The following is a 13,112-nucleotide window of genomic DNA, read 5'->3' on the forward strand; positions in this document are numbered from 1 at the left end:
ACAGGGCCCACGAGGTGACGGACACCTGAGGGGTCTTGCGGCAGTAGCGTATCTTGTATGGCCACTCCTTTGGCTGGATAAGAAGGGGTAGCCTAAAGTCACACCGGGAAACTTGACACTGCTAGCTCCAAAGGTGCACCTGTTGCGGTTGGCCACGATCCCTGCGGTTCTTAGCCGAGTAATTACTTCGTGCAGGCAGCAGCTGTGGTCCCTGCGCACATTTTGCCGAAGACGAGAATATCGTCGATCACGTTCACCACACTTGGCCTTCCAGGACGTGGGTCGTCTGTCATTGGAAATACTCCAGGGCCGTCGCGATACCAAACGGAAGCCACTGGAAACAGTCACGACCAAACGGCGTTATGAACGTAGCCTGCGATTCGGGAAACAGCTTGGCCTGGTGGAGTTTCAACACGGTGCCTAACTTGGAGAAAACCGTGGCCTGTCCAAGAAGTCAAAGGCGTTGTTCGACTGTGGTCAACATTTGGCGTTTCCGCAGAATCGCTTTGTTGAGGCGGGTTAGATGCACGCAAAGCCTGTAGCCACCCGAAGCTTTTAGGACCACGGCCATCCCAGCCCAGCAGGGTGTCGGTGTCTCAACGTGCAGAACCGCACCGTCCCGTTCCAGCTTGTCCAGCAGCAGGTGTCTGGGTGTAACCTAATCAAAATGGTGTAGCGTCTGGTTTCAGGCGGGGAATGCGGGCATTGGGAAGAGCCCCAAGTCCTTGGAAAAGAGCCGGGTCAAGGCACAGCTGACCACGGAGTTCTGGAGCCTCTGAGACGGGGTCTGAAAACTTGCACACACCCTGTGCTCGAGTGGCCGGGCATCTGCTGCCAGGACATAAGGCTGTTGCTTGACAGACTTGCCATGCCCTGTCAGAGTAGCATTGTAGGTTCTCAGGGGTGGTAGGTCCCCTGGTAGGCCTGGTCTCCTCAGCTCACCCGCAAGACTTCGTGTTTGGGCAATGCCCCCCCCTACTTTGACAGTGTACAGCGTACAACTGGTTGAAGGTTTCCGTTTCTGCCTCCCACCAACTCTTAAACCCCGGGAGGATGATTGGTGAGGGTGCGTGGGTATTTTGAAGGGGCCCCACTGGTAAGCCGTAAACTGAAACTGAAGAAATGATGCCACATTTGAAATCAGTGGGAGAAAAAGCAGCGAGTCTGACAAGTTTCACAGCGTTTATTGAAAAATTAAAAGAAATAGTCTTAAGAGCCATGTCCCCCCATTAAGTTCCTCAAAGAGGAGCGCACCGACCCTGTGCGAAAAAGGATGGGCCCGCAACTGCGCAACCTCCCAAAAGTGGAGGCCAACTGGCTCTGCGAGGCTCAGGGGTAGGGGGCGGCTGACCGGCGACGTGATCAACGAACTGCCCTCGTACTACGGCTCGGCTATCGAGTCCCACAAAGGGGACGTGCCAGCCATGTACAGGGCTGTGATGGCGACGTACTGCCATGTGACATCCAACGATGCCGTGTCCAGCCACAGCCCCACTGGTCCTGACTCGTGGTGCCGCCAGAACGCTGCCAAGGCCACGGGGGAGCCAGCCACCAAGCACCACCACAACCAGTCCCCCCCCCCCCCCCCCCATGCATGTGACGAGGCCTTGCTTCCCACAGCGGGAGCACCGCTGTGTCTTTTGCCATTTTCTCGGAATGCATATTTTTGACATTCAGGGACTTCTCGAGAGGCATACACCTCGGCACGTAGTGTAGCTAGAAAGGTAATTTTTATTTCAGCAGGAAGCTGAACGTTTAATTAAACCATGCAATGCTCGTGTACACATGCTGCCACCAGCACTCGGTTGTGGTGAGATCTGCATGCATTCCTGCCACTGCGTCCAAGCCTGGCTGGCCCCAACTCCATTGTGTGTGTGTTGAAACAGGCACTCTTTGTAAGAACAACTTCGCTCTTGCCACTCCGCCGTGGCAGCAACACAGACTGTGATTCCACGCTTCCGTGACGGAGGGAGGCCCCCAAACGTTGACAGTACAGACGGCGAAAGAGCTTTGTTGCGTACGCAAAAGCCGAGCTCACGCGACTGGCGTCTGGCGAAAGCTGCGAGCGAGATGAGAGAGCTGGGTGGAAGTGGTGTCTACTTCACGCCAGGCTCTGCAAAGGCCGTCTGCCGTCGCTAAGATTTTGGCAGCTGCTGCTGATTTTTCTAATCTCAGCAGCAGTGACGACACTAGCAACGATGTGGGATCGTCAGATTTTGGCTCCGATGAAGCAGGTATTTGGGTACGACGACACGCTCCGTTTATGCCTTTGGATCCTGTACAACACCAGCAGAAGAGGATCGAGGAGAAAAGGAATTGCGTGATCTGCTGTGAAAAACAAAAGCGCAAAGCTGAACGAACGTCTTCCGCTCCACTTGCAACGTTCACCTTCAGTTTCTGCCGGATCGTGACTGCTTCGTTGAGTGGCACGGCTGTCAAGGCTGCTAAATTGGCGGGCCTTCGAAAATCCAAAACATAGTGTACAGGATTGATGTATATACTGAATGGTTGAATGGTAGCTAAGGAACATAGGAAGAACTTGTGTATTTCAGATTTCCTCAAATAATTTTCTGGCTTAGTACAATCTCCTATTTCTATTGTGTTTATACTGTTTGTGCAGCTATGGGCTACAATTTCGTGTATAACAATGCTAAATGTGCCACGTTGCTCAAAAGAAAAAAAAATGTTGCGGAAGCACACAAAATGGGTCATTTTTCTGTCGTAACGAAAGAGTTAAGAGAGGGCCATGAAGAGAACGTACCAGGGGTGATCCAGCTGCGCCATTTGCGCCATTTTGCTACAATTGTACTCTCCTGCACCCTGCTGTGCCCAGTGGTGTTTTACTTGCGCCAAATGCTCCGAACCGCTTGAACCCGCTCTTTCGGCCGATAGTTGTCCCCTCAAACCAGCTGAAGCAAGAGACGATCATTCTGCCGCTAACCAGCACGATGGTTCCTAGGTTGGAAACTTGGAAGAAGCGGTGCGCTCGATTATTCGGTTGCCCCAGCCGAGATCTGCTCATGGTGCAGCCATAGTGCAGCAATAGTGCAGCCACGGTGCCGCTTCGGAGCAGCATCGTGATTCGGCAAGTGATTCGGTGGTGATTCGGCGATTCGGCAAGTCGCCATGCATACACTCCGGTGGCGTGGACCGCAACTGAGTGGTTTCCCGCACTGCTGCAAACAATCATAATGGCATTACTTCATGTGTATCGCTTGTAGAAAACTAGCGATTGATGTTCGGCCACTCGTGACAAGATGCACAAACGAGAGTCTATACTTGCGCTTGCGGCGAATCGTTTTATTACTGTGCGGCCTTATATTTAGGGCTACTGCAGTGGAGTAGCGCTAGCCAAAACTGCATCAGCGTAAGTTTAAACAACTTGCCGTTTGGGATTTTCGCAGCGGGTTTCTCTTTGTTTTTGTCTTGTGCTCTTTTTTTTCGTTCCGTGTGACGGTATTGAAAATAAAGCCCCTTCATATTGCTTTTATCCACCGCTTGAGTGGCCGGGAATGTGGTGCTGATGTCGGCAATGAAAAGCGGCTCAGGTGGAATTTGGAAGAAAAGGGGATCTCATGGCGTGCGTAGCTGAAAAGGGCTGAAAACAATTTTTCATCAGGGCAGGCTTTATTAGCAGAAGGCAGCTCTGCCTTTAGCCACACCCTCTCCGAGCTGAATGAACTTAATAAAAAGGCAAGCAAGAAGCAATAGTATGGTGTGATGTGTGTAAAGTGCAATATTTTCTGTCTAAATATTGTCGAGCCGGACCCTCCGAGCTGGATGAACTGAACGAAACGGCAAGAAGCAACAAATCAGTGCAATATGTTTTAGATAGTGAAATAATTTTATTGTAAGTAAAATGGGCCCCCTTTTGGTATCAGTAAGTTTTTGTAATGATTGCTTGGTGTTTTTTTTTTTTAAGTTAAAGAAACGCTTGTCATCTGCTTCACTTGCAGCGGTGTCTAAAGGCTGTGGGGGCACACATTTTTGGTGCTTTAGTTACCAGCTTCAGAGTCTACAACTGTGGGGACATAATTAGCGTTGCCTGAATGGTTGCCAGCCTTCTTTATCTCCAGATAAATGAAGCTGCAACTTAAGTTTTGTGCTGCTCCCAAGCTGCTCCAAAATCAAGCTCTGATACAATAGGCCCTTTTCAGAAAAGTTGGCAACGTAGTAAATACGCGAGCTTTCATGATGACAACACTGACAACACTGAGGTCATTCGCAAACGTGGGCCATGATAAAGAAAACGCAGCTCCATCATAGCGCGGCTGCGCGGCGCTCTCTTAGAGCCATTCGTAGCACGTAGTCACCTCGGCGTTCAGTCTGATCGGGTAGGTTTCTGAGCGTTTGCTTGCTGTTTTGATTTTATGATTTTATCACCACATGCGGTTACGAGTTCTGCAGGAGTCATACCGACTCACTGCTGCGTCCCACTCTGCAAACGGCACGGATGCGGTCGTCGCTCAAACGCGGTATACCAGAGAGGTTGGTGTCCCACCCGGTGATAGGAAATACCAATCCCCGCAACGAAGACGCCATATCAGTACCCCAGTACTGCGAGTCCGTGAAGTCCGAGTTTAGGCGATGCGTGAGCGCGCTGATCCAAGCAGCCGGCACAATCGCTCCGTTTCCTTCATCATGGCCGCGCGCAATGTTGCTGGACTGGCCTTCCGCTTGTCCGCTATGTCTGATAGTATTTTGCAAAGGGTCTATAGTGCTCCAAAATAACATTTTTTCAGCTCCAAAAATTGCTCCAATAGTTCGAATGGCTGGATCACCCTGACGTACGAGTTTGGTTCACTGAAGGATTTTTTTGGTCCGAATATTACTTGGGGCAACTTTATTGCAACCTTGAAATAAATAACAAAGATATCAAAGGAAACATATGGAGGAGTTGCAACGACCTAGCCATTCCCCCTTCCCCGCCCCCCACTCCCATTTCTCTTCAACACCACAGAATTGTTTGGGCGATTGACGGCTGCCGACCTATCCCATCTCCAGGAAACATAACCAAGCAGTTGTAGTGCAGCCTCTCAAAATGCCTGGGCCACAGCTTCATGCTCCAGCTATAACTCGACCACCACCACCTAATGGACCAGGCGTCCATGATTGGGGGGGGCATCAGTCGTGTGAAAAATCATGTGCCCCTCTGCCTAACGACTGCCGGCAATGGTTGGACGCGAAGCTTTCTCATCAGGGATTCCTTGGTGGTCGGTCGTCTGAGTTTGGACTTTGTGCTGCTGAGCACGAGGTCGCAGGTTCGATTCCCGGCCGTGGCGGCCGCTTTTCTGATGGAGGCGAAAAGCAAAACGCCCGTGTGTGCGAGATTCCTGCACGTGTTAAAGATCCCCAAGTGGTCAAAATTAATCCGGAGCCCTCCACTATGGCGCTCCTCATCGCCTGCGTTCTCTCGGCGCGTTAAACCCTACCATCAATCAATCAGTTTGGACTTTGACTTGTGGACGGTTTGGACTTTGATTCGTTGAGCCTTGACTTTGGCTCACACGCTTTTGGCTTTGACCTTGACCCCTCGGGGTTTGGTTTTGCACGGAGGAAAGCTCGCTTTGAACTAGCGTCGTCATTAGACGGAGGGGTGCACGATTTTTTTTGCCTAATTTTGCACGTCCATGTACCCTTCTCCAAATCCAGACTGCTTCAACCGGGACAGAACGGCGCAATGGGATAGGTGTCTGCTTCATAACGCGAGGAACCCGGGTTCGATTCCGACCATGGAAAGTTTTTTTTTTTTTTTTTTTTTTGTTTCTTCACTTCACCCACAATTATCATCGTCGTCAGAGGAAGTTGGCTTTCCTGCTGGGCGTTTTGGGTGGACTACAGACATTTAATGGAGTTCTCTCTCTCTCTCTCTCTCTCTCTCATTCTGTTTGCATCACTTGAATGCTAGCATGGAGTTAAGAACTGATAAAAATGTTCTTGTACTTGCCCGTATAATGTCACGCTAGCCTGAAATTTACCTCCTCTGGTGGGCGCATTTCTGCTTCATTGCGTGATGGCCAAGTGCAGTTCGTGTCAAAAGAGCCCTGCCAGCTGCCGTCTTCGGAACTGGTGGTGTACCAGGGTGATCAATAGTTGCTTTTCATTTTGTTTAACTTTTACACAGTTCAGTAGCTGCGAATTTCTCATCATTTGCAGTTTTGGCTGATTCTGAAAGGGCATTCTTTGAGCCACTTCTGATTGATAGACGGGTTTGGTCGTCCTAAAAGTGGCTGGGATGCAGTGCCATCGGGGGTAATTGTTCACTGGTGATGATTCCAATAGCTGTGGTTGGGAAACAACTGTCTCGTTCGGCGGGGCGTACCATTGTATGCTCGAGGCTACCGCCTACCCTCTCCCATCGGCGCCTACATTTTCCTGCCACCTTTCCATTATTCCTCATGTTGGTGGCCTTCGGTGCAAACAATGTACGGCTCAAATGTAGATGTCTTTTAAACAGTCAGCAGGCTCTTAGTGAATGGCTACAAGTGTGTACTGCATTACGTAGTGTAGCCGTGATAATGCGAGTCTTTTTTTTTTTTTTTTTTTTTTTTTCGTACAGTGCAACGGAAAGCACAAAGCTGAAATGTTCAAACGTAGCAGGTTATTCAGTTGCAAGCATGGGGTGCTTTGATTTTATTTCAGGGTATCTTACTTCTCGTCACTTTGCAGATGGCCTTCTGAAATAGTGCGACAAAGCACTGCAACAAACATTTAGAGATAGAAAACGCAGAATGGTTCTGTGCATTGAAGGTGTGATTGCGCGTCTTCTACTCTTGCCCCATACGTAGTGGCTCGCACGGCCGGTATGAGAAGTAGGTTTGGATGTTCTTTGCGGCTGCTGTGACTTCACCTGAAAAAAAGCGAGGCCGTGTCTAGAGTGCCGTCCGACAGCATCATAAGCACTCCACTGTATCGACGTCCACCTGCGTTTTTGTGGCAAAATTGCCGCGTCTGGCACTACGTCGCTCTAGGTAACGTAAAGCTAGGCAACCTAACCTAAACATAACGTAAGATAACCTAACGCACACGAAGAAACAATTTGAAGCATCAAAAGTACTAACCTAAGGCATAAAAGTTATAGTTCAATTTAAGCTTAAAAAAAAAAAACAACTGATGCAAGAGCCGGTCTCGAACCACTGACCTTGGGATCAAGAAGCTAAGACGGATCCTCTACACTACAGCGACAGGCGCTTTGGCCGGTGCTAGCCTAGTGTTATATATTCGAATGTTGTCGGACGGCACTCTGGCCATTCTTGTGCTTTCAGAAAGTGTTGGAATTCCTGGATATTAGTGTGCCTCTACTTCCAGGAGGTCATGCCACTGCTAAGCATTTCTAGGAGCTTGTGAAAATATTATCTTATTTCTCAATACCCAATAAGCATTTTCTAGTCCAATTCAATTTCGTAATGCCACATCTGTGTCTCTTTCATCATGGTGGAACAGTTCGGTAAGCTGCCATGGGTAACCTGTTGGTGTGTATCTTTAGTAATCTTGTCCGGAAAAGAGTCAAGGGTGAGTTTTGTAGATTAACATCGCAGCTTCATCCCTTCAGTTCAGGGAAACTGTAGGGAAACAATAGTGTTGATGTGTCTTGCCACGTGGTGTTATTCCGGGCCCCGGTGCTCCTTGAATGCCAGCATTGTTCTCAAGAGCAGGCGAGTGAGGTTTATGGAACCGCTGTGTTCTATTGCAGTAGCGCTGAGAAGATGAAAGCAGCGCCATCAGCGGATACCAAGGAGGAGGAAGGCGGAATCGCTGCATCCCATCCAGATGGCAACGGCGAGCCCACTCCGCCTAGTCCGACGCCTGCTTGCAACGGAGTCCCCGAAGATGACTCCGTGCCCTCCGAAAAGTCCAGCAACTCTTTGCCCGATGTCGAAACTCCCAAGGACGGCGCTGCCTCAGCCAAGGGACCAGTGAAGATGGAAGAAGGTGAGGATGACGGAGCCAAGGAACCAGAAAATGAGGAAGAGGAAGATGAGAGTGGAGAAGACGGGGAGGATGGGGAGCCGAAGCCTGGCCTGCCCAAGTTCCTGCGGCAGCACATTAAGCTGGGCCAGTACCTGCCGGTGACCGCGCAGCAGGCGAGCGACTTCCGCATGCGAGAGTCCGAGGCCGTACTGGAGGCCCCGTCCTTGACCGTGCCCCTGCTCATGAAGGAGCCCAACCAGATCTTGGTCGAGGGCGGCCCGGCGCAGGAGAAGAAGGAGAAGAAGGCGTCGCTGCCGGTGCGCATGGGCGAGAGTTTTTCCGCGGGCTACTTTGAGAGCGCGGCCGGGCAGTTCCTGATCGGCCTGGGCCTGAGCCACGCCCTGGAGGTGGTCAACCGGGACCGGGTGCGGCTCAAGGACCGCGAGCGGAGGAAGGCCGGCGCCGCGCGCTCGGCCGAGATGACGGAGGAGCACCGCAAGGTGTCGGCCGCCTACAAGCAGGTGAAGAACGCCAACGCCCCGTTCACCTTCCGCCTCAAGTCCTGCAAGGTGTGCGACTTCAAGACCGAGTCGAGCCTCGTCCTGGAGGGCCACCTGCTGACGCCGCACTTCACCTCGCGGCGCGAGGTCCGCTGCGGCCTGTGCGCCTTTGTGACGCGCGACGCCAAGGCGTTCGTGTCGCACGTGACCACCGCCCACGGCCGGCAGCCCACTATCGAGCCCCCGCCGCAGTTCCACGAGTGCCCCTTCTGCACGTTCGAGACCAAGGTCAAGTCCAAGGCCGCCAACCACGTGAGCCGCTGCGAGAAGTACTTCAACAGCCGCATGAACCAGCTGCCCTCGCCCAGCTTCGACGCTCCGGGACACACCTCCAAGCCCATCACGCTCGAGGACATCCGGGACTACGAGAAGTTCTGCCAGGCGCTGGGCGCCGCGGCCCGGGCCAAGGACGTGCAGCAGAGCCGACCCGCCGCCACGTACCGGAACGGACCCGCCACGATGTTCGGGCCTCGGGGCATGCTACCGGCACAGCCGCGGTACCAGAAGCTGGCGCCATCGCTGAACCAGAACCATGACGTGTCGTCCAGCCCACAGCGGCCAGCGATCCAGGCGACCCTGGCATCCAGCAAGCTGCTGCAAGCCGTCAAGACCGGCTCAAAGCTGTTGCCGTCGCGCAACGGTGGCCCCCAGCTGACCATCACCGTGTCTCCGCGCCCTCCGGTCAGCAGTGCCCCCCCACGACAGCCGACGACGACGGCCCCCGCCATGCCCACTCTGCAACAAGGAGCGCGGCCGAGGGGGGCCCCCACGATCCTGGAGTCTGGCGGCGGGGGCGTCCCTTCCGCCGGGGGCGTCCCTTCTGCCGGGGGTGCGGGTGCGGGGGGGGGTGCCTTCGTAATCTGCGAGATCTGCGACGGCTACATCAAGGACCTGGAGCAGCTGCGCACGCACATGCAGTGGATCCACCAGGTGAAGATCCACCCCAAGATGCTGGCCTCGCGGCCCCCGCTCAACTGCCAGAAGTGCCAGTGGCGCTTCTTCACCGACCAGGGCCTCGAGCGGCACCTGCTCGGCTCCCACGGCCTGGTCACCTCCAACATGCAGGAGCTGGCCAACGCAGGACGCGACACTGGTCGGTGCACCGTTTGCGGCCGCATCTACGCCTCCAAGCTGGTTGCCCACATGAGCCAGGTGAGCAGTGGCTGCCATTGCCCTTGCATCCTGACGGGACTGCCCATGGTCACTCCTGGCAGAAAGTTGCACATGCTACTTGTGGACAGCGTGAGATGGAACGTCTTTCCTCCATCTCGTAAGAAGTGCTATGGGGGGTGTAAGGGGGAAGTGAAGCGTGGTCCAGCTCACCGTGAGTGGCATTGGCAGATGAGCAGATTAGAAGTAGATTATAACAAGTGCACTAGGACTGTTCCTAGCATTGTAAGGAGCACAGAGTTGCGATTCTGCCCCTAGATTCACACGAAAGATCAGGGAGTTCCTCAAGGTGCGCCACTGTGCCCCCACCTCTTCTTGCAGGTTCACCGGGTGGTGCTGAAGCCCGCGCACCTGTCCTACAAGTGCACCGTGTGCACCATGACCTTCAACCTGTACCGGCTCTTTGAGAGCCACGTGTACACGGTGCACGGTGGTGCCTCCAAGCGGCCCGCCCCGACCGACAACCAGGCCGCCAAGCGTCCCGCCGTGGCAGCCCCGCCCCCTGCGGCCAAGCCCAACGTCCTCTCCAAGACGATTACCCGGAAGCCCGAGGCCACCAGCGTGCCGGCCCCCAATCCAACGCCGAAGCCGGTGGCCAGTCCGGTGCCCGAGGAGAAAGCGAGCTCCGTGAAGAAGCCGGAGCTGGAGGTGCGCCGCTTGGGCGATTGGTGTGCGGCCTGCAAGGACTACGTCCCGGACCTGGCCGACCACGTCAAGGAGAAGCACATGCGGCGGTGCCGCGTGCGTGTGTGCCACATCGAGAAGTGCGATCGGTGCCTTAGCTCCTTCGACGGCATGATCGTGGTGGACGCGTCGGACTCCTCCTCCGATGAGGATGACGACGAGGAGGAGGGGGAGGACAGCTCTGAGGAGGAGGTTCGGAGGGAGGCCACGGGCGAGGCCAAGAAGGATGCGGCCGAGCCGGACTTGAGGAAGCCGGACGATTGACCCGATGGTGGTGGTACGCGTATGAACGGGTGAACTTGGTCGCACTCACTGCCCGTCTAGCTGAGGGTCGTTCACAGTGCTGGTAGCGCCAGGTGCAGCAGCAGCATCTCAGAAGAGACATGCGGGGTGTCGCTACATTACTGTGGACACTTGAGCTTCTTTTTTTTTTTCCTTTCGGAAATATCATGATGACTCTTTCAGTGAACTGCTTTCTCGCAACGAAATCGTGCACGAAGGGGGTGTTTTGTGGTGTGTTTTTATTTAAACACCAAGCTCGGCGAACCTGGCGTTTTTGAAATTAATGTAAGTTTTCGCCTATGGGTGCAGCTTGCAACGATGGGGCTGTTTGTCATCTTCGAAGAACATCCAGTGCCCCTTGTCCACACACAACGGAAGTGCTTTACGCCAAGTGGCCTGATGTGGAACGCATGATTTTTCACACCACTATTCCACGTCGCCCCACCAAGGCTGTTCTTATACATGAAAGCACGGTTTTATTAGGTCGCCAAATGGCGAGGTAAACGTTGTCACTGATCGTAGTGTGTTAAACAAAGCGAACCAGAAACATGCCCTTTGTGCACGTTTTCAGCACTAGCGAGTGAATGGCTGGTGTAAAATTGTTTGGTGAAATATCCACACTAGTTTATCAACACCCTGTAGTTGTGTTCCTTTTCAGTGTTTGCACCTGTCTACCGTTTTTTTAAATTGCATCAGCCTGTGTGTGTGGAAGCCCTCTCTCTCTCCTTCCAGCTCTCGTTTTCAGGTAAAAAGGGAAGTGTTTCAGGCCTTCTCACACCCATCTCCCCTCTTGGTTCACTGATGCACGAGGAACTTCATTTTAGTACTGGTTACTGATTTATAGGCTTTATATTTATTCTCGGGGCAGTAAGGAAAGAAATAAACTGCACAACCTCTCCCATGTGCATTTGCGATGACTTGTATATTTATTCTAATGAGTTTTGTATCTGTGCAGGCCCTTCTTTCTGTGTACCCATATACATTGTTTCTTTGTTTTGGAAGCGCACGGGATTTCCCAGCACAAAGACGGTTGGGGAAGGCTTGCATGGGTACTCCCAAAGGCTTCCAATTGGTGCCTTTATTGATCGGCCATGACGAGAGTATGTATAGTTCTGGCCGTAGCGCTAGCGATAAGCATGTACTAACTTATAGGTAATTAGTTGTAAGTTGTTTTGCGGTTAATAATTCTTTGCGTTCAATTCTGTTGTCGTGCCACTTCGCTAACATTGATGCTGTAGTCTGGAAGAGGCGGCCGTGTCAAAATTTGCGCTTTTGTTTGCTTGGTTGTCATTGCAGCTGATGGAGTTTCGACGTGAATAAACCTCAACTTGCTCCGTATTTAAGCGCAAACGTGCAACTTATTGAGAGTATTAGAGGAGTACTTACACCAAAGTTGGATTGCTAAAAACTGATATGGTTCGCTTCATAAAGTTGCCAACTTGCCTTACTACGATTATGGGTGTCAGACGTCGCTTGGAACCAGTTTTAAATGGATATTATTGCCGCAGTTTTGAGAAATCTGAAAACGCCTGGCTCAGCCACGCTGCGACTTGTACCGCTGATGGAGGGGTGTGACGTAGAAGCTTCCTGCCAGTTTAAGCGAGCGACATGTGTATTAGTCGGAACGAAACCAACAACAACACAAAGTAAACATTTTGGTGGGGTTGCAGCATCTTTTGTCCTGTTTCAACCCCGCCAACCGCAACTCTGGGCAGTTTCATACCAGCTGAACGCAGCGGAACTAATCTTTAATTGAGGTAGGGAAGAAGCGGCGTCGTGAAAGGTTGCCTTCTGCAGTGATGTGATAGCTGCGCCAATTGCGCCGAACTGCGCCGAGAGGCAAATGCTGCTACATCCTGCTACAAGGACTCTAATTTCAAGCAATCTGCGCCAATCTTGTGCCGAAGCTTTATTTCGCCGGGCTTCCTCGATGTGGCGTGCTAATCTTTACGCCACGAGCGTTGAAGGGGAGGGAATCTTGGGACTGTTTTCTGCTTTCGAAAACGCGCCGTGCATGCCACAGGGACGCTGACGCTGCCGCGGTAAAGCCCACCCGCACGCTGCGCGCGGCGCCACCGCCGGCGGCAACATGGCACGGGCTTTGTCTGTGAAGTGGTGTGGGGATCTCGAACGGCTGCCTCTAACAGCTCTCTAAAGTGCTGCTCAAGGCACGTATGAAGTTGCTTGTGCGGTAAAGGAGCTTCTAATGGAAGCAAAAACGATACTATAAACCATCATCCACGCCGCTAGTGACAGCGCCCATGCAATATCTACTGGGGTTGTAAGCCTAAACATCTGTCTGAGCCAGCTGGCTCTCTCTAGCGCTTCGATGAGGCGCGCGACTCCCCATTGGGGCAAGTCGGCAAGCTCCTCCCACTGTTGCGCGCATCGCGCGTCGTCGTCGATGCAGTTTGTCGTCGATGGGGGCGTGAAAATATCGTGCTCGCAACGCCGACGCGCACGAATCGCGTGTAAAAACGTGCCACGCGGTTTACGCTTTGGTAT

At 52.8% G+C, this 13,112-nt stretch overlaps 1 protein-coding gene across 2 annotated transcripts in view; it reads left to right on the forward strand.

Moving 5' to 3' along the window:
- LOC144164382 (uncharacterized) overlaps window positions 1-11,945 on the forward strand; it is a 44,084-nt gene extending 32,139 nt beyond the window's left edge. Inside the window, exons 4-5 of one of the 2 annotated variants that reach the window (XM_077694904.1) lie at window positions 7,694-9,623; window positions 9,963-11,945. In XM_077694904.1, coding sequence (XP_077551030.1) covers window positions 7,694-9,623; window positions 9,963-10,589 — 2,557 coding nt within the window. In that variant the 3' untranslated portion in view covers window positions 10,590-11,945. The remainder of the gene's footprint in view (window positions 1-7,693; window positions 9,624-9,962) is intronic. The other variant, XM_077694905.1, reaches the window with a different exon arrangement.
- Window positions 11,946-13,112: the final 1,167 nt, after the last annotated feature.

Source organism: Haemaphysalis longicornis, unplaced genomic scaffold (genome assembly GCF_048455015.1).
Source record: "Haemaphysalis longicornis isolate Haplotype H1 unplaced genomic scaffold, Haemaphysalis longicornis Haplotype H1 scaffold_13, whole genome shotgun sequence".
Classification (NCBI taxonomy): Eukaryota; Metazoa; Arthropoda; class Arachnida; order Ixodida; family Ixodidae; genus Haemaphysalis; species Haemaphysalis longicornis.